Source organism: Lactuca saligna, chromosome 5 (genome assembly GCF_052625555.1).
Source record: "Lactuca saligna cultivar CGN05327 chromosome 5, ASM5262555v1, whole genome shotgun sequence".
In the NCBI taxonomy this organism is placed as follows: domain Eukaryota; kingdom Viridiplantae; phylum Streptophyta; class Magnoliopsida; order Asterales; family Asteraceae; genus Lactuca; species Lactuca saligna.
Genome location: NC_136421.1, coordinates 146,386,494 through 146,408,946, shown reverse-complemented (window position 1 = coordinate 146,408,946; position 22,453 = coordinate 146,386,494). Strand labels below are relative to the sequence as shown.

At 36.8% G+C, this 22,453-nt stretch overlaps 1 protein-coding gene across 1 annotated transcript; it reads right to left on the bottom strand.

The window, feature by feature from the left end:
* Positions 1 to 18,239: 18,239 nt before the first annotated feature.
* On the bottom strand, positions 18,240 to 22,028 carry LOC145048964 (protein disulfide-isomerase-like). The gene is made up of 10 exons (XM_078997620.1): positions 21,759 to 22,028; positions 20,922 to 20,952; positions 20,522 to 20,809; positions 20,249 to 20,437; positions 19,906 to 20,031; positions 19,542 to 19,679; positions 19,325 to 19,444; positions 19,125 to 19,242; positions 18,914 to 19,026; positions 18,240 to 18,684 (listed from the first exon to the last, which is right to left on the bottom strand). The coding sequence occupies exons 1-10, from the start codon at positions 21,938 to 21,940 to the stop codon at positions 18,481 to 18,483; spliced, it is 1,509 nt and encodes a 502-aa protein (XP_078853746.1). The 5' UTR covers positions 21,941 to 22,028; the 3' UTR covers positions 18,240 to 18,480.
* Between the last annotated feature and the right edge of the window lie 425 nt (positions 22,029 to 22,453).

Here is a 22,453-nt window from a genome sequence, read left to right as displayed (position 1 = left end):
AGGAGCATTGGTTAGTCCGAATGACATAACCAAGAACTCGTAGTGTCCATATCTTGTTCTAAATGCAGTCTTCTCAATATCCTGCTCTCTCACCTTCAGCTGATGATATCCTGACCTAAGATCGATCTTTGAGAAGTAGGTCGAACCTTGCAGCTGATCGAATAGGTCATCAATCCTTGGTAATGGATACTTGTTCTTCACCGTTGCCTTATTCAGCTCTCGGTAGTCTATGCACATCCTCATGCTTCCGTCCTTCTTCTTCACGAATAACACCGGAGCTCCCCAGGGTGATGAACTAGGTCGAATGAAACCGCTGTCCAACAGCTTCTGGAGTTGCGTCATGAGCTCCTTCATCTCCGTCGGTGCTAATCGGTAAGGTGCCTTTGCTATCGGTGTTGTTCCTGGTAATAAGTCTATACGAAACTCTACTTGCCTATCAGGTGGTAATCCGGGAAGATCTTCGGGAAAGACTTCCGGATAATCGCACACAACCGATATATTCTGCACCTCTTTCTTTTCCTTCTTAGCATCGATTACGAATGCCAAGTATGATGCACATCCTTTGGACAAACATTTCCTGGCTTTCATCAGGGAGATGATTCCAGAATTCACTCTGCGTTTGTCCCCGTACACCATAAATGATTCCTTTCCAGGTGGGTTTATCCTAACTATCTTCTTTCGGCATAATATCTCGGCATCGTTGGCGCTAAGCCAATCCATACCCAAAACGATGTCGAAACCGTTTAACTCTATGGGTAGTAGTTCTTCATGGAATTCGTTTCCGTTTAGGTCAATGACGATGTTCCTAATACGATTACTAACAGGTACGAATTTGCCACTGGCAACTTCTACAATCAGGGAATTATCTAGTTTTTCTACAGGTAATGCTAATTTCGCACTAAATTTATGAGACACAAAGGAGTAGTTGGCTCCGGAATCAAATAGTATATTTGCAGGTAAACCATTTACAAGAAAGGTACCTGAAGCGACGTCTGCTGCCTCCTTTGCAGCCTCGAGCGTCATCTGGAAGGCTCTCGCCTTCGGCTTCGGTGGTATGTTGGGTCTTCCTGCCTCCTTCTTCTTTGGACAGTCCTTCAAAATGTGCCCTTCTTCATTACACCCATAACATGCCTTCTGGTTAAGGGTGCATTCATTGGCATAGTGCCCAGGCTTTCCGCATTTGTAACAAGTGACTCCTCCATCACACTTCCCAAAGTGCTTCTTCTTGCACTTGTCACACCACTTTGCTTCTGATCCTCCTCCTCTCGAACCAGACTTCGAGAATCTACCTTTCTTACCGGACCTCGAGGATCCGTCAAATTTCCGTTTCTCTCCCACTTCCGCTCTCTCCAGACCCTTTTCTCGTATCTGGGTCTCCACATTCTTAGCAGCCCAGATGGCAGCTTTCAGAGTGGTAGTTTGCTTGACCATTGGACCGAAGTCCGCTGGTAATCCGAGGGCAAATTTGTTAACCTTGGAGAGTTCAGTTGGGACGAGGTGAGGAACAAGCTTCATTTTCTCAGTAAAGCTTGCAGCGTATTCAGTAACGCTCATCCTTCCCTTCTTCAGACTCTGGAATTCGTTATTGATCTCCAGAAGATCCTGCTCAGAGCAGTATTGCATCTTCAACTGTACCAGGAAATCCTCCCACGACATTTTGCTTGCTTCACCTTTGGGCATTGAATCAGCTAATAGCTTCCACCAGCTTAGTACTCCAGATTTCAATAGAGGAACTGCAAGAGCAGTCTTCTGCCTATTGCTACACTCGCAACTCTCAAACATTGTCTCCATCTCAGAGATCCAGTTCATGACTTCCACCGGTGTCGGGCTTCCGGATAAACTCGGTGGCTTGGATGCCATGAAATCCTTGTATTTGCATCCACGTCCATCATTTCCTCCATCCAGGTGGTTTTGCCTAACTATCGGTGGGTTGGCTTGACCAATAGTCCCACTGTAGTTTCCTTCTTCAGTCTGCCCTTCATTCAATTCGGGCTGTTTGAGCTGAATAGTCGCTTCCTCTCGATTTTGCTGGAGCAAACGCCTGGTTTCCTCCATTTGACGATCCAACATTGCCTGGATCATCGCTTGCACTCCGGCCATCGTTATTGGTCCGGCAGCGGCTTCCACAACTGGTATTTGCTCGATCACGGGGGGTTGGTGTCTGTTCCCATTCGCGTTTACGTTTCCGCTACGGGTCCTTACCATCTTGATCTATTCACCGAATAAGGCGAATTTAGATCTTTATTTAGGAGAGACGTTTTAAATCGTCCTTATCACTCCGAAACGTTTACATGCTAGTTCTAATAGCGTAGTCGTACGTTTAGAATCCTAAACACATAAGGTTTCCAGATCCGGTCGGCAACAGACCATAGATCCGAACAAATTTAAAGCATATCATGCATAAAGCATTTAGCACATATAAGCATTTTAGGCACAATTCCTAAAATAAGCTAGTGCTCACACCTCACAATCATCGCTTAGCATTCTAAGTTTAAGTCTAGAAATCCTACAAATTCCTAGTTCGCTTAAACTAATGCTCTGATACCAACTGTGACATCCCCAAAATCACGGCCAGAAAAGACCGGTTTTGTTTATACTTTATTTCAAAATCAGAGTTATCTTTTAATAAAAGAATTGCGGAATTTGTCCCAAAACAATAATATGATAAAGATTTATCAAAAGCATTTCCATAGAAATGTATTTCATTAAAAGACTCGGGATGTCATGTTCGTACAGATCAAAAGTATAAACAGTACAATATAAGCCTTACTACATTATTTCATATCTACAGGCCTATATCCGTAATCCCTCGTCCAAAACATCACACATATGCTCATGCACCACTTCCTGTAATACATAAAACTGAGTGGGTCAGGCTTGGGAGCCTGGTGAGCACATAGGGTTTTCAACCCACAATAAATAAGTTTATTAATTTCATCAATCAACAATAACCCGATTACCCGTTCCCGTTATCCTCACTTTACGTCCCTAAACACCTATCATAAGGGACCTAGCCTAAGGATCATCATCGGGATGGACACTACTGCTAAGGGGATTCCTCAGCAATAAATGTCCTAATAGGCAACCATGTGGGGGATGGAGTACACCGGTGAACACATCGTTCACAACACCTACAGGTTGCGAGCCTGCTAGTGTTCCACTGGACTGTCTAGAAGAGTCCGTGGTCGTCATCTATACTCCGCTAGATGACTGGATCAACAACAACAACATCGAGGCCTCTCATCATTTTATCACACATCACCTATTACATCTACCCATGTTTTACCCCAACATTTTCGTAGATATAAAATACATATACAGTTTAAATCATTGAAAACATGTATAACAACGTTCATCTAGCATAGATAGCAAGTATTCAGATAATATGCACACATAGCACGTAAAATACTTCATATCTATGTGTAAGTTGAAGGTAACTATGCACTCACCTGATTAGGTGGTGACTCAGCACTCGGACAGCGCTTCGATACTCTTAAAATGATATTCCTTCGATAAAACCTAGTATCGATATCACTAGGGTTTAGTTTAATGATAACCGCGATAAATTAATTAGTCTGACTATTATTAAGCGTTAATAATGCTCAATATAACTCATAATAATAGCCCAAATAATTATTTTAAGGACCTAATAACATTCCTATAATTATTTGGAAGCTATATTAAAAATTGCGTAAGCGTAGCATACTTACAGCGAATTTTATTGAAAACCGGGACTCAATTGGAGCAGCGTTTCGAAACCGAAAAACTCCTTTTTCTCGGGACTCCGGGAGCCTTGGGGCTTCCTTAGGGTGCTAGGGGTTCAACTAGGGCTTAGGGGTGGTTTGGGGTTGTAGAGAGAGAAAGAAACTAGAGAGAGAAAGGGTTTTGGTGTGAAAAATGAGGGCACCTTCGGCCCCTTTATATAGGCGCGAGGCCTCGGCCGTACGCGGGGCGTTCAGCAGCTACGCGGGGCGTTCCCGCGGATAAGGGCGCCAGCTCGCAGCCAGCTGTCTCGCACCGGACGGAGGGGAGGCGAAGGTACGCGGGGCGTACCCGGATCTCGTACGCGGGGCGTAGGGCGAGGCGCCGTGGCATCTTTTGGACCGAGAGCGAGCGGACGCGGGGCGCACGAAGCCGGAACGCTGGGCGTAGCGAGGAGCGACGCGTCGCTCATCCGCGCGAGACCGTGGGCCGCAAGCGACGGCTCTGATCGCGCCACGTCACCCTGATTCGCATCAGGTTCGCATTTTCGAGTTCAAACTTCAAAAATTCGTAACTTTCGCATACGAGCTCCGTTTTTTACGTTCTTTATATCCACGCGAAGGTGGGAACGTACTCTACAACTTTCGTTTAGACTTCGTCGGCTAATTTTGGCTCGATTTTAAATTTTATATTATTAATGGACCGGGACACGATTGATCCGTTAAATCCTCATAACTTCTTCATCCGACATCCGTTTTTGCCCATCTTTTTCTCGTTACGCTACTCTCAACGAGATCTTCGATTCTCATTCAGGTTGTGTCGGCTAAAAACCGCTCGATCAAACATTCAAATTTCGGGCAGTACATTGTTAGTCCGAAACTTCGAGAAAGCGTAACTTTTTCATACGAAGTCGGATTTGGGCGTTCTTTTTATCGATGTTCTTAGTTTAACATATCCTACAACTTTTGTTTAGATTTCTAAGGCTAAAAAATCTTCTATCGTAAATTTACCATTTTATGTCTTCCGGTGCCGTGCCGGTTTTGCCGTAAAACTTCGGCGGGCCATAACTTCTTCGTTATAGCTCGGATTTCGGCATTCTTTATATGTACGGAAACCTCGAGACATATTCTAAAACTTTATGTAGAGATATCGGGATTATCTCACACTTTAATTTTGACGCTCATTTTTATTCTTTATTAATTATACATTTATAATTTAATAATAAACACATAAACACATAGTTCACATAATACTCAAATATTTCATATTTAGTACTTCAAAAAGAGTTACAATAGTTGACCTAGACTATTACATTGACAAAATGCTTAGCCCTGAAAACCCGGGCGTTACATGTAGCAGGTTACATCCTCGCTACATTTCCCAAAGTGCTTTTTCTTACACTTTTCACACCACTTCGCTTCTCCTCCTTTTCCCCCCACCAAACCTTTTCGAATCAGATTTCGAAAATTTGTTTTTCTTACCGGAACCAGATGTTCCCTCAAACTTCCTCTTCTCACCAACCTCAACCTTGTTGGTGGTTCTCCCCTTGATCATGTTCTCAACAGACTTGGCAGCCCAGATAGCTGCCTCTAAAGTATGTGCCTGACGTACTGGCACCTCATACTCCCAGGGAAGTCCCTTCGCATATCGATCCACCTTAGTCAGCTCGTCTGGAACGATACGCAAGGCAAACTCCATCTTATCGGTGAAGTTATTGGTGTATTCATCAACTGACATGCTGCCTTTCGTTAGTGTTAGAAACTTGTTCTCCAATTCCAACAGATTTTGAGCCGAGCAGAACTTGCGCTTAAACTGCACCAAGAACTCTGCCCATGACAATTGCAGTGGCTCATTAGGGCTCAAAGTCTTCCCTAGAGTGTTCCACCAACGAACGGCTCCACCTCAGAATTGACGCACGGCATAGATAGTTTGCAACTTACCTCTGCAGCCACACGTCATGAAGGCTAGCTCCATTTCGGAGATCCAATCCATAACCCCAATCGGATCCTCATTTCCATTGAAGGTCGATGGTTTGCAAGTCAAAAAGTCCTTGTACTTGCATCCCATTCCATCATTCCTTCCATCGCGGTTGTCTTGCCTAACAATCGGTGGGTTGGCTTGACCAACAGATCCACTGAAGTTTCCACCTTCCGAGTGCCCTTCATTTAATTCAGGCTCTTCCTCACGAATCGACAGTTCTTCACGATTTTGTTGAAGCAACCGTCTAGTTTCCTCCATCTGACGATCCAACGTCGTCTGAATCATCAATTGCACACCAGCCATGGTTATTGGCTCAGGTGCTGCTGCTACAATAGGTCTTTGTTCAATCACTGGTGGTTGATTCCTGTTTTCATCAGCATTTCCAACTCCACTTCTTGTTCTCACCATTTTGATCTACACACCGAATAAGGTGAAATTAGATCCTTATTCACGATAGATATTCAAATCATCCTTATCACTCCGAAACGTTTACATGCTAGTTCTAATATCGTAGACGTACGCTTAGAATCCTACACACATAAAGTTTCTAGATCCGGTCGGCAACAGACCATAGATCCGAACAAATAATATCATATATGGCAACATATAACATTTAGCACATAAAAGCATTTTAGGCAACTTTCCTAAAATAAACTAGTGCTCGTGTCTAAAACATAACAGACACACATCTCAAAATTCCATTTAGCATTCTAAGTTTAAGTCTAGAAATCCTAAAAATTCCTAGTTCGCTTAAACTAATGCTCTGATACCAACTGTGACATCCCCAAAATCTCGGCCAGAAAAGACCGATTTTCATTTATGCTTATAAAATAAATTCAGAGTAAATCCATTTGATTTGAAAGAGTTGCGGAATTTGTTCCCAAAAACAAAACATGATAAAACAATGTTTACCAAAGCATTTCATAAAAGAAATGTATTTTCATTATAATCAAAACTCGGGGTGTCATGTTCCGATACAGACCAATAAGCATAAACGAATACATTACAAGTCATATAACAAATATAAACATATGTAGACTTGTAAACAAAACAACTTGATGGTGAGCATATAGGGTTTTCAACCCACAATAAATAATTAAATTAATTATTATCAACCAACAATAACCCAGTTACCCATTCCCGTTATTCTCACTTTATGTCCCTAAAATAACTAACACAAGGGACCTAATCTAAGAATATTTTCATCGGGGTGACAACACATGCTGCGGGGTTTCCTCAGCAATACAAGTCAAATAAGGCAACCATGAGGGGGATGGAATACAGCGAATGAACACCCAAGTTCATTAACACCTACAGGTTATGAGCCTGCTAGCGTTCCACATGACTATCTAGAAAAGTCTGTGGTCGTCATCTAAATTCCGCTAGATGACTGGATCAAACAACAACGAGGCCTCTCATCTGTTTATTACACACCAACTATCTACCCATGTTCTACCCAACATACTAGTAGATAAAAACATACATTTTATACATATTTTCAAAACCTGTATAGCATGCTTGATCAAAACATTTTCCATATAACAGATGAGGCACACGCACATAACACGTATTTCATATAGAAATAATCATATCTGTAAGATAGAAGAAAGTGAATATACATTCACACACATAACAACAAAATATACACATAACACGTATCTCGTATAAAATACTTCATAGTTATACGTTATGAGAAAGTAACAACGCATTCACACGTATAAACGACAATAAACTTAATACCCTCGAACCATACTTGTATTATTATTGCGTTTATGAAAGGTAGTATACACTCACTTGATTAGAAGATGATCGGACAGCACTACGACTCGCAAAAGTAATAATCCTCCGCAGATCTGGAAGATCTCTACGAAAGTCGAACTTCTCGCAGGCAGAGCTTCGGCTCGGAAACCGCACTTCTCGGGATCTTCGGGATCTCGGGACTCGCTTCGGGACTCGGGAATATTACCGGGGCTTCGGGATGGCTTCGGGGGAAAAACCGCAGAGCTTCGGCACAAAAATGAGAGGAAATTAGCAAATAAACCCGGAACCCTCGCATCCTATTTATAGGAGGCTGGAAGCCTCTCGTACGCGGGGCGTACGCCTGTACGCGGGGCGTACAGGCTCCGAAATGCGTCACTGCATGCGTCATCCGAAGTGTCAACACTTTGGTTGTACGCGGGGCATACTCGAGTACGCGGCGCGTACCTCGGATCAGAGTTGTGACTCGTCTTCGGATAATGCTTCCGAATTTTCAATTAAAAATAAATACAAATTAATTAATAAACTTCATAAATTCATATCTTCTTCATACGAACTCCGTTTTCGACGTTCTTTATATCCACGGAAAGGTGAGACTACGCTCTACAACTTTCGTTTAGACTCCGTCGGCTAATTTTGAATTTATTTTTATTATTTATTTTTAATAGGCCGGGACAGAAATTTTCGTTATAAATTCATAACTTCTTCGTTTGACGTCCGTTCTCGCCTAACTTTTTATCGCTTTGATACTAACAACGAGATCTTCGATTCTCGTTTAGATCACTAAGGCTAAATATCGCTTTAACGTAAATTTCACTTTTTACGTTATTCAGCGTTGCCGGTTCTGTCGCGAAACTTCGACAGGTCATAACTTCCTCGTTATAACTCGGATTTCGGCATTCTTTATATCTTCGGAGACCTTGTTTCAACTACTACAACATTATCTAAAGATATCAAGTTTATTTTACTCTTAAATTTTGATGCTTATTTTTATTCTTAATTCAAACCACATAATTAAGCAATTAAGCACAAATCACATAATACTCAAATAATACAATCTTATTATTTCAAAACGGGTTACAAAGGTTAACCTAGACCATTACATTGCTAAAAATGGCAAGCCCGAAAACACAGGCTTTACAGTCAGCACTTTACAACTGTGTATATATATATGTTCAGCGTTTAAAATTTAAATTTTGACAATTTACACGTTTCCTTTATCAAATTCAAACTTTCTAAAATCGGATTCCGATCGTAACCTACCAACTTAATTGTAACATCCCAAAATCAATGTTAAAATTTTCATTTTTATTATATTCAAACACCATTGTAACTTTGTATAAACATTGAAAAGCATTTAAATGAAAGCTATTATCAGAGTTCATTCCCCAATGTCATATATTGCGGAAAACTCGAGCATATGCATTGCGATCATCTCAAGCCCTTTTCATTTGAAAACTGGAGTACCTGAAATATAAACTGAAAACTGCAAGCACAAACCTTAGTGAGTTCCCATAAAATACCATATACTATACATACAATAACATATATTGGGCCCCACCCGGTCATCGAGCTAAGCTCGGAAACCATATAAACACATACACATGCAATATACACAACATACAAATAGTCATTGGGCTCCCTTCATCATCAAACCTTAGTCTAAAAGCATATAAACACAGGTACACGCAAGAGTCACAAAGACAACTAGCATTCTATCACCATAGCATAACATGGTTCGAAATTAGTGCCTTCGACCATCTAAACCCGTAAGGAAACGCACCTCGAATGCATAAGCTTCCTGAAAGAATTCCCTAGTTGCTGCCATGACGACACCTCCGAACTATCACATCAAGATTAGCACCAAATAAATAGTTAGATTCCATTCCTAGGAACACTAACCATACTTGGGGTAGAATGACCATTTTACCAATAACCCAAATAAGAACCAAAACTGAGGCCTAACCTCAATAACCAAGAAGGCCCAAAACCAAAAGATCCACAAAGGCCTACTAATAAAATTGGGCCCAATCCATATGGGCCTTATCCTAAGCCCATACTTCCCTTAATTACAATTCAGAATACCTCAATTACCCCTTGGGACAAACTTGCTCAAAGTCATAAATCAAAAGCCAAAGTCAACGGTCCAAGTTGACCCAACTCGTCGAGCTGCCCTTCAACTCAGCAAGTTTCTTCATTAGATTGCAACGATCGTGCAAAACCCCATCAACTCGTCAAGTCCACCTATGAACCCGTCGAGTTCACCCATGAACTCATTGAGTTTTCAAGAAACCCAACCTCTTAATTCATTTAGCCGACCTTACCCAAACTAATGGCCCAATTTTCCAAATTGGGCCCAATCCATATGGGCCTTATCCTCAGCCCATACTTCCTTTAATTACAATTCAGAATACCTCAATTACCCCTTGGGACAAACTTTCTCAAAGTCATAAATCAAAAGCCAAAGTCAACGGTCCAAGTTGACCAAACTCATCGAGCTGTCCTTCAACTCATTGAGTTTCTTCATTAGATTGCAAGGATCGTGCAAAACCCCATCAACTCGTCAAGTCCACCTATGAACCCGTCGAATTCACCTATGAACTCATCGAGATCTCCAGAAACCCAACCTCTTAATTCATTAAGCCGACCTTTTCCAAACTAAGGGCTTCTCAACCTAGATCTTAACTGAAATGGCCTCGAGAAGGGTAAAGTTTCCAACTTTACCCCTAAGAACCACCAAAATGGTTTCAAAACCCAAACCCTAAACTTAAAAGGGTAAGTACTTAATCATTAAGCACTTATTCCACAAGGACACAACTCCAAGATGCAAATATGACCATATTAGGCTAGATGGCCATGTAAAGCTTCCAACTTTACACTTATTTGTGATTAGAAGAAGCTCAAAAGCTTAAAGGGGACCAAAAGAAGGACTTAATGAATGCATGAAACCCTTAGGACCATAAAGTTGGCACCTTTATGCCAAAAGAGCTCATAAAGATCATGATGTGGAAATGATAAACACTTGGGACTTCTACTTCCCCAACAACCACCCTCTATGGATAAAAGCATACAAATAAACCTAAGAAGAGATCTAAGCCAATACCAAGCAAGGTTAGAACTTTATACCCAAGATGTGTTGGAAATGAAACAGAGAATCAATATCTAAAAGCTCCGACTTGAACCACCACCTTGCACCAAGCTTTTCTTCCATTCAATGAGCTTCCAACACACCAAAACACACCCACACATGAGCTCACAACACTCAAGGAGGCTCTAGGGTTTCGAGATTAAGGTTAGGGGCTATGGAGACTGGAAAATAAGGCCAACACCTGGAACTTAAGGTGTTTAAATAGGGTACAAAACCCCAAAATTAGGGTTTCCTAAATAGCACCCAACTCGTCGAGTTGGCTCCTCCAACTCGCCGATTTGTCTCATTAATCTCGCGACCAAAACAACTTTTACTTGCCGACTTGAGGCTCTTCAACTCGTCGAGTCGACCCATTAAATTCTCACGAGTCTTCGTCTCCAACTCATCAAGTTCAACTTGAAATTGGCATAATTCCACAATTAACCTTCTAGATTCCGAGTGTTACATTAACCATCATTAATTTCACCTAATTTAACTTTGTATTTTCTTTATATAAAATTTTTTAATGATCTCAATTTTCCCTCCAAAAATATTTCAAGCATTTATTTCTTATGCGTTCCTTTATCAAATTCGAATTTTTATTTTCCTTAAATTTTGATAAATTACGTGTTTCCTTTATCAAATTTAAACTTTCTAAAATCGGATTCAATCGTAACCTATCAATTTAATTGTCATTAATTTCATCCAATTTAAATTTGTAATTTTCATATATAATTTTTTTTAATGATCCTCACTTTTCGCAACAAAAATATGTGAATCATTTATTTTTAGATAATGTTGCCCAATTTATAATTATTATTTTCCCCATATAAAATAATAAAACTTATATATATATATATATATATATATATATATATATATATATATATATATATATATATATATGTATGTATGTATATCGATTTTATAAGCAACATTAACACTAAAAGTGATTAATTGCTTTTATAACATATCAACCTACTTTGTTTTATCTTTATATAGTAACAACAAAATTTATAAATTTTCACAACAAATATACATATTTTGAATTTTGTCATAGTATCATACCTTACAAAATACAATTCCTTCCAAAATAATATTCGTCGGTAATTTCATCCATAATTTAATCGAATCCAAATTTATATTTTTCTTATATAAATTTTTTTAATGATCCCAATTTTTTTCTCCAAAAATATTTCAAGCATTTATTTCTTAGATAATGTTGCATTGTTATAATTATTAGTTTCTTCATATAAAATAATAAAACTTACCAATATGCATATATATATATATATATATATATATATATATATATATATATATATATATATATATATATATATATATAACTTTTATAAACAACATTAACACTAAAACAAAATGATAGATTCAAGTGACGATTCATTTTTTCAAGAAAAACAAAAGTTAAAAGTCCCCTGATCATCAATCTTTCGTCGAATTACACTAACATAATTATCTATGCTTGTGAATGTATTCATATGTGACGAAGCATGTCGTTTAACTAATAAAACAAAAAAAATATATTGTTTACAAAGAGGTCCTTCAACGATTATAGATATTTATCGATTTCAATGTATCTTCTATATAATTCAATCATACTAATAACCATAATTTTTTTTAATAACTATTATGCAATATTTATAGATATTTGTATGTTTTTTATGTGCTCCCCTACCTTTAACATGAGTTATAATCTAGTTAGATATTAAACCCCAAAAAAAGTATCAAGTGGAAAAAATTGTAGGGAAAGAAAATAAAAGAACAATATTGTTCTTTTTATATTTAACATTATCTGTCTTTTACACGTTATATTTAACGATATACTCATTTTAAAACAACATTATCAACTTATTAATAAAACTTTTATCTTTTTTGATGAATAAATCATTACGATTTCGAATCATGAATAGTGTTTTTCTTTTTTAACCGTGCTTTGCACGAGTATAAATCTATTTAGTATATAAACTTAACACAATCATTTTTGTTAATTTAATATTAGCTTTATATATATATATATATATATATATATATATATATATATATATATATATATATATATATATATATATATATATATATATATATTATGTGTACTACTTCATATTACAGTCGTTTATATTAATATGGTTTGATATTGATAACAAATATTTTTGATTTTTTGGAATAAAAAGATGCTAAAAACATTTATTAACGTAAAGAGTTCCCACTCGTTTCTTATTCCCGAAGAAAGCCTTTTTAATATAATTTTAAGGCCACCAAGCAATAGCATCACCTCCACTGGACATTCATTTACTTGATCCCACCGCGCGTCGTATTTTTTTAATATATGTCAACTCATATTTTTGGAATCAACAATCTTCCACCAAAATACATTGAAAGATTATTAGGCTATAGGGTAAGATTACATGTTCACTAGAAAAATAATGTCACATATGCCCCACATCACCCCTATTACCCATACTACATGTTAATTACACATTCACTAGAATGGTTATCACTAGACAATGTTTTTTATTTATTTATTTAGATTGAAATAAAAAAAAAAAACTAAATTAATAACATAATTAGAAATGGTTATCACTAGACAATGTTTTTTTTTTTATCTATTTAGATTAAAATATAAAAAAAAAACTAAATTAATAACATAATTAGATATTTCACGTTACATAAAAACATAAAACATAAAATTTCAAATCTACATTCCGAATTACCATAAAAAATAAAACTTAAAACCTAAATAACTAAAAAACATATAAATTAAACGTAAATATTAGAAACGTTAAAACCTAAAATCCATGCTTTTCCGGAACTTCTTTTTGGATTTTCAGAAACGCGGCTAAATTTTCCGGGTCGATATCTGGTTGCGGCTTCATGCTTAAAATTTGAAGATCGGTGAGTGCTTGTTTCCGGTGTCGAGCATTCTCCGTTGACTCGTATTTTTGTTGTAAAAAACTTAGAGTTTTTTCAATTTTGTCCGCAAGCACGTCTTCGTTAATCCCTTTTCCGCTTGAAGACGCCGCTTTTTTCCCTTTATCCCTTCTGGTGGCCAAAGAAGTTGGGCTTCCGCTGGACCCTCCCCTTCGGTCCCATCAAAGTCGTCATTGAGGTTGACGCCAAAACCCACATCAGATTCCGAAGTTCTTGGCCTTTTGTTGGAGCCGGTGGTTGATTCCGAATGCGAAGTTTCCGGGTTAAGGACCCATTTTGGACCCATACGACAAATTTCCCACGCTTTTGGTGGCCGAACGCTTTACCGCCGGTGGTAACTTTGAATTGTTGGCATGCGGTTGATAAAATATTGAAATCGTTGCTACCACTTTTATGCATATTTTTCAAATTTTCAAATATGCCGTTAAACTTGGTGCACGTCGCTCGTAGTTCACGCCATTTTCCGTTGACCGCGTCGTACGTTCGACCCGTTTGCCTTCCCAAAAGCGAGTGAAAATGATCTAAAACGCGAACCCAAAAACTTGTTCCCGTTTACGCGTTGCCCGTCCTTAAGTCACACGATATAGAAATCCAAGTTTTAGCTAAAGCTTCCTCCTCCTCTTCGATCCAAGTTGTTCCTCTTCTATTTGTAGCTTTTCCTTTTGATTTCCTACGCCTAGATGGTTATGTCTCTTCGACCCGGTCGTCCTCATCGTTGTCCAAGTTTATAGTTGGGGATTGAGAACAAGGGACTTGAGATGGTGGTGTTTGGAATTGTTGAGATGGTTGTGTTTGGAATTGTTGAGATGGTGGTGTTTGGAGTTGTTGAGATGGTTGTGTTTGGAATTGTTGGGGTCAAAATTGTTGAAAACCTTGGAATTGAGATTATGGTAATTGTTGTTAGAAGTAGTTTGGTTGAAATGGAATGTTGGTAAATAGAGGTTGATGTTAGATTGGGGATGTTAGCATTTGAATGTAACCTTGATATTGATCATTTGGAGTGGTTGGGGGTTGTTGGGGTGTTTGGAGTGGTAGAGGTATTTTGATTTTGCTCCATATTTTTTAGAGAAATTGAGATAGTGGAGAGATATTATTTGTAGAGAAAGATGTGTTTAGTTTGTTTATGTGTTTGTGTATATATAGTAGATGAAATAAATTGAAAAGTTTTTTTTTTGTTAATTTAAGGCAACGGTCAAAAGTGAAAGGAAAAAACGGTCAAAAAAAATAGCCAATCAAAGCATGCGTGAACGTCCGTAACACAAACCAATCCGCGTCACATTCATCGGTTGGGGGGGGGGGGGGGGGGGGGGGGGGGCGGTGTTCACGCGTGAAAACCCCCCTACACGTCACTATATACGCGTAAAAAATGCTTCCATACCCTTTGGCCTTAGGTGTATTAAATGTTACCACATCAAAAAAAGTGTTATCTCAACATCCTATTCATATATACATGAACATCAATACGCGTGAAAACCATTACACATCATTCTCTATACATCTTCACAACTCATTTACTATTGATGGGGGTAGTGTTCATTAGTGAACAACTAGTGAACAAGAGTGAGACAGAAGAGAGAGATAGAAAGTAATGGTTTTGATTGGGTGTGAGAATCCGTAATTAACTTCAATCCACACCACCATTACTCCTATTAGGGGCGGTGTTCACTAGTGAACATCTCCTCCACCTAGGCTCTACAAAAAATTCTTACGCGTCAAAAAAGAACCATACCCCATGGCCTAACACCTAAGATGAAAATTGATAACATCTAATAACATGTGATAATATCAATTATTTACTGTTTTATTTTTACTTTCTTTTTGATGTTTTTCTTTTCCATATGCGAATTTGTTTTTATTTTATTTATACCATAACAATTATATTTATCATATAACTTAAATCATAAATTAAAAATACAATTTGAAAAGTAAAAATAAAATTTTAAAAAATCTTAAATTAAAAACAACATTAAAAAAATTACAATGAAAGACAAAAACATTTAAAACCTATTAAAAAAACAAAACAAAACAAAACAAAAAAGATGATACAACCTACATTTTTTGCCTAAATATATTTATCTTCATCTTCGTGACCAACATGTAATTTGTCAAGTCTTTACGGAGTTGCTTGTGTTTTCGCTGATCTTGAATATCAACCACTCTATGTAAATATTCCGATGTCCCTGGTTGAAATTGCACATGTCTAGGTTCCGTAGGCGAATATGTTGCAATATTGTGTCCTTTATCTTTGACAACCATACTATGTATTATGATACATGCATACATGATATCTCGTAGAGTATCTAACTCATAAGGTCTCGCTGTATGTTCAACTACATGCCATTTTGATTTCAAAACCCCAAAAACACATTTAACATCCTTACGTGCTCATTCTTGTCGTCTCTTGAAATATTTGTCTCTTGGGTCTATTGGGTGTCGAAATGTCTTACAAACGTGGAATATGGTGGGTATATTCCATCTATAAGGTAATACCCAAACTTATATTCATTTTCATTCACTGTGAAAGGAGCATTCGGGACTTTTCCTGACAAAAGATCGTCAAATATTGGTGATTAATCGAGAACGTTGACGTCGTTGTTAGAACCCACAACCCCGAAAAAAGCATGATAAATCCCTAAATCTTGTGAAGCAACAACCTCTAATATCAACGAAGGTGCTCCATGATGACCGCTCGAATACTGGCATTTTAACACCGTAGGGCAATTTCTCTATTTCCAGTGTGTCAATGCTCCCAAGCATATCTGGAAAACCATGTCTTTCTTCATGTGTCGCATATAGTTGTTGCATATCATGCGATGAGGGTTTGCGCAAGTATTGGTCACCGAAGGTTTCCACAACACCTATTGCTAATAAATATAAACTTTCCCGTGCGGTCCTTTCAGACATTCTCATATAATCGTCAATAGAATCGGGCGACTCCCCCATTGCCATAAGTTTAATTGCAGGAACACATTTTTGCAACCCTGTGAAACCTCGTTTACCTCTAGCATTGTATCTCAATTGAAAAAATTCATACCTATATATATATGAAACATGTAAAAATTGTATTTATTTTATCTAAAAGTGATATTTATAAATTAGAAAAGTTGAAACAAACGATACCTAAATATATATTTAACATGTAAAAATTGTATTTATTTTATCTAAAGTGACATTTATAAATTAGAAAAGTTGAAACAAACGATACATTGTTTCCATGGCGTTGGCTATCCTTTCAAACACATTTTTTTTGCAAACGAAACCTTCTTTTGAAATCGTTTGGCTGGTAAACACAATTATATGCAAAGTAATCGTTAACTAGCTGTTTATGCCCTCCTCACGATCTTTGTTTAACGCCGCACATCGCGTGAGTTGTGGAACTGGATCTAGCTATAGTAGTCTGTCTGTATAATACCGGTAAATCATACTCACAAACATATCGTCTTCGTCGTTATCATCGTTGTACGGATGAGCCGGATCAAAACGATTCATATTTTGGTTTTGAATTATTGAAAGAAATATGTAGTTGAGAGAAAGTTATATTTTGTAGGTAAAAATGATATAAATTATGTGTATTTTATAGTATAAATAAATTTTGATTTTTTTTAGTATGTTACCGCTTTTAAAACGGTTGAAATTATATGACCGTTAAAGGAAAAAAAAATGCAAAAAATGGGCGTTGCCTCCCGTGTTCTCCATAACGCGTTATCACATAATGCCTAATAACGGCTAGGAAGGGTGGTCTTCCTCCCGTTATGACGCCGTTATTAGGTGCCAACATGATCATAACGCCATTTCTCATTTCCCATACCCATAGGTCTAATATATTTTTTTGACATTCGTTTATTACTTTTGTTAATATTTTTGTCATATCTATCGTCTTGTAATGACTTTTTTAATGTTACTGATATTGTATTTTTTTATTGTAAATTTATAAAGTAAAGTTTATAAGTAAAAGAACGAATAAATTAATAATATTCAATGTTATCAAATGCTAAAAACAATTGATAGCGTTTTGATATTGTATAAATTAATTTATACATTTTTTACAACTACATATTGATACAAAATAGATCAATAAGCATTTATTTAAAATTGTTATCATTGTTTTAACTTTTAAATATGTAATCCCAAACACCCATCGTCTTACATTTAAATGGATTGCACTTCGTGGTTTGGGGCTGTTACGCAAGAAAGCATAATAAAACGATAAATAACACAAGAATTTAACATTGTTGGTCGATGTGACATACGTTCGCGGACAAAAGCGGAGAACTCTTTAAATTCTTAGACTCTTACAAAAAGTTATTACAATAAAATCGCTAACTACGAATACTTATAATAGTAAAGTCTGAACTTGTATACAAATGCTTCAAACACTTGTCTATTTGAAATTATCGTTCGGATTTTCTTCACTTCACCTAAATTATTTATTTGGGTCACCAAATTTCCTATTCCACATTAACATTGGTATTTGGAGTTTTTCCAATAGATGGTGGGACCTCGAAGAATGGTAATTTAAAAAACAAAAACTTTCTTTTCTTCTAAATCAAAATCGACTTAGCTTCTAGTTTGGGAATGACATTTGGTCTATGGCTTTGATCACTATTCCTGAAAGCATACATTTACGAAATTACGAAATTTTACTGTATTCGTAATTCAGATCAAGTAAGTTTCCTGTTATAGTTAATGATTACTTTAAAAACCTCCTCCAATCAAGAAACAATTTTGAAAAAGCTGTTTCGTTTTCATTTTATTTATATTCATTCTAGCCAAACATTTATTCATACCATGCATTACAAAAGTACCCGGTGGTGGCCATGGTGGCGACGGTGGTGGTGGTGGTGGAGGTGGCGGCGGTTTGGTACACAACTAATTTAAGGATAATATCCGCAATTTTAACTTAAAAAGTCTCAAAACTTAAAAGAGTACATGAAACTGAACTACGGATGGGAAAAGAAAACTCTTCATAGCTCATCTTTTGCTGGTTCGGTTGTTGTGGTTGGTTGAGAAATCTCGCCTTCACGGTTCTTCTGAATGAACTCGATAATATCTTCTTTTGTTCTGTTCCCATCATATGGCAACACTTTTCCACTTGAGGTTCTGAAATACAACGTCGGGTAACCTTGAACTTCAAACGCATCACTTGGAATGTCGTTGTTTGATCCATCCTAATAAACACCAAAAACAAACTTTAAACAATACCACAAACAGTATTTTAGTATTTGTACTGTGTTTGGCATAAATTACTCCGACACTGTCATCTCAATCAGACTTGCTCTTGATCTCTCTCGTGTGTGAAAAAAGACGTAAATACCCTCGTCATAAAAATATATATATATATATATATATATATATATATATATATATATATATATTGTCGGTGTTGTGAGAACTTACGAATTTTGCAATCATGACACCAGCATCGTTTTCAAAGGAGACAGCAACTTCGTCCAAAATTGGAGCGAGTTTCTTGCAATGGCCACACCATGGTGCGTAGATCTCTAGTAGAACTGTCAACAAATATCGAGGGGTTCATATGTCATTTTACTTGATATAGATAGAATGAGTTAACGCTTGAATACTTGAAATATATTTTTAAATATCTTACTGTTCTTTGTGGACTCCAAAACCATGTCTTTAAGGCTATTAGCAACCACCACTTTCACAGGCTCGTCATTGGTTTCGGGAATAGGCTCCGACTTTATAAAGGGCTTCACTTTTCCATCCTACAAAAAACCAACAAAATATTAGTCGATAATAAATGAGTATAAATAAATATATTATTATAATTATTGTTATTATTTATACCACATAGTCCTTCAACCAAGGAGCCATTTGATCAGATTCAACATTTGAGTTGATAAACTTGAGACCATTACTGTTTTGTACAATGAGGACAGGTGATTGGTCTTCTTTAAGCCCAAAATACTGCACATCACATCACCATCCAGGTCAACATGAAAGTCAAACATCAATCAAATTCAAAGAAAAATATGAAAAATGAAAAAATATATATATAATTTACCTGCAAAGCAGCTTGACTAGCCTTAACATCACCAATGAGGAAATTTAATCCCTTTCCTTTGTATACACCAGCAACATCATTGTATTTTGACTTGAAACTTTCAATTTGCTCATGACTGAAATCAAGAAACAACATAGCCTACACACAACAAACATATTGAAAGTTTAACACCTAAATGCAAGAAATAGCAGTGTACTTTCATTTTGTTCTTATTAGGACAATGTACTATGAAAAAAAAAATCATCCAATTATAGAAGGGAAATTTGTTTTGTGTCTGGATGTGGATTGTTCATGGTAAAATGTTGTAATATGAAGAAATGAAAGTAGAAAGCTATAATAATAAACAAATAAGTATCGCATATACCTTTGCATTGGAACTTTCAAAGTATTTGATTAGAAATGGTTGGTTGGATGGACTTTGGTCAAAGAGTGTCACAAGAGGAATGCTGGAGTCTTCAATAAACTTCTCCAAGGCATCAACTTCAAATGTCTGAAACATCACAAAGCAAATGTTAATAAATTGGTCACAAGTGTTTTATTTTTATATTTTAAAAGAAACAAAGAATCCACCCAAGTATAGCATTGTACGTTCAATTTACTTTTATTTAGACATTATACTTTGAAAAATCTACCTAATATACATTGTTATATCTTGCATTTAACCCTAGCCATAAGAAGATAGAATACACGTGTACAAGTGGCAATACCTTGAAATCAACAAATAGTTCATCAAAGGGCTTCAGTAACCTAATTGTTGGGGTGGAGGCTGGTGATTCCCCACGTGGAAGGAGTTCAGCATTGGTAGTATGCCCAAAATCATAGTCTGATCTCAGCTTGTCAGCTAAAATGGTGAAATTCTCATATTCTTCACCAGAGAATGTTGGGAAAATTCCTACCTGTATTGTGCATTAAACATGTAAGGCCTTCTTATAATGGAATTGGGAAAGGAATGGAATTAGGAAAGGAATGGAAAAGCTTACCACAAAGACCTTCTTTTCATCTATAAGGGTGGCTGCATCTTCTGGAGTTTTGATTTCAAATGATGCAGGACCAACTTGTTTCTTTAAGTATTCCACTATACCATCAGCCTCACGAGGGCCTTTGTAGTCTTGAACAACTTCTCCTCCACTTTTCAAGATCTTGATTGTAGGGAAACCTTGAATCTCATATTGTTGTGCAAGTGGTTTGTTTTCTTCAGCATTGGCATCAACCTTTGCCAAATAAACTGGAGGATCGTTGCTTGACAACACAGATGCTGCCTTTTCATACTGCACATAACAAGTTTCAAGTGGAAAATGAAATCATTATATGTTTCAAGAAAGATAGTTTGTGTTTATAAGTGGACAATTTGAGAAACAAGAGAGATAGATAGATAGATACCTCTGGAGCTAGACTCTTACAGTGACCACACCTGTTGAAAATGGCAGGATGCAATTTATAAATGTAAGCAACTGATTTTATTGAACAAGGAGAATTTTAAATGAATGAACTATAGATATATGCAATTTCAAACCTACTGATACAAATTGAAGCTGAGAAAACTAATAAGAAATGATAGTAGGTGAGTTGATTTATTAAAAACAATTCCCTATACATCAGAAATTAAGAAGGGGGGAGGTCATACAATTTAAAACCAACTTTCTAAAGCAAAGTGTCTGAGATACGTGTGACATTTAATAATCAATTAACTAAGATTTCTTGTAATATTTTAAAACCAGATCCAGAATTCCAGATCAGTCAAACAAAAGCTGGTCTAAACGTTATTAGATACAACGGAATATATGGACCCGATTCAGTTTTGAAAATTCTACAAATTATCACAGATTTGACAAAATGTTGTTCAATCGCACATCTCTGTGGATGAATTGTACAAACAAAACTTGATCTGAATGCTTCAATCTCTTTCTCGGTTCCATTCTACCCATAAATGCATCTATAAAGTTAGATCTGTGTCTAAAAACACAAACGAACGCACACAGAAACAGAATTTATTCTTCAATAACTCACAAACAATTACACGAACAAATCGATCTACATACATGCAAAATTGCAAGCCCTTAAAGTCCAAATTGAAGACATTAAGAACAGTCAAACATTTTTCCACAAACTTCAACTCGATTGCAGAAAACAGTAAGTTTGTTAATTATAGATCATAACAAATTAATCGAATCAGAACAAACAGTAAATGACAGATAAATTAAGGAGATAGATTTATACCAAGGAGCGTAGAACTCAACGACGATGAATTTGTGTTTAGACACGACTTCTGAGAAATTTGAGTGATCCAAAGTCAAAACATATTCTTTCTCCGCCTCTGTAGCAGAAGAAATTGATACACATGATGATAAGATTGCAAAAACACAGAAGAAAAGTGCAGTATAAACCCTAGAGAACGCCATATCTCTCGAGCTCTATGCCTCTTCTCTCTACTTTGTGTCTATATATATAGTCACGAGCGTTATGGATAGTTTTGTCATGTGAGAAAGGAGACCAAGACAAACGAGCGACTACGGCGTGAATAAATAGGTATTTAATGGAAATGAGCCCTATACGACGTCGTAGGTGTGGAATGTTAGAGATATTGGCATCGAATCTGAGATTCTACAAATTGTCCTCAAATAAAACAATAGGGTAAAGTGTAAGTTTTATCCCTGGACTTATACTCAACTTACAGATCTAGTGTAATGTGTGATTATTTTGCATTGTTGGTCGCAAACTTACTATAGTATTTCTTTTTGGTCTTTGGGGCTAAAGCCTGAAAGTATTAACGAATATCCGTTATATGAAATCATATTTGTGTGTATCTCGTGTAAATCGTTTGTTCTTAAATTATGGTTTTTAACTTATGCAGATGAATATAAATGTTAAAATGGAAAATGCTTATAAAAGAATATGTCATGTATGTGACATTA

Excerpts from the sequence above, each read along its gene's own strand:
- LOC145048964 (XM_078997620.1), bottom strand. The coding sequence starts at position 21,940 with ATGGCGTTCTCTAGGGTTTATACTGCACTTTTCTTCTGTGTTTTTGCA. Across the intron at positions 20,810-20,921 it reads GTAAGAGTCTAGCTCCAGAG|TATGAAAAGGCAGCATCTGT; the intron begins GTATCTATCTAT and ends TGTTATGTGCAG. Across the intron at positions 19,680-19,905 it reads TTGAAAGTTCCAATGCAAAG|GCTATGTTGTTTCTTGATTT; the intron begins GTATATGCGATA and ends TGTTGTGTGTAG.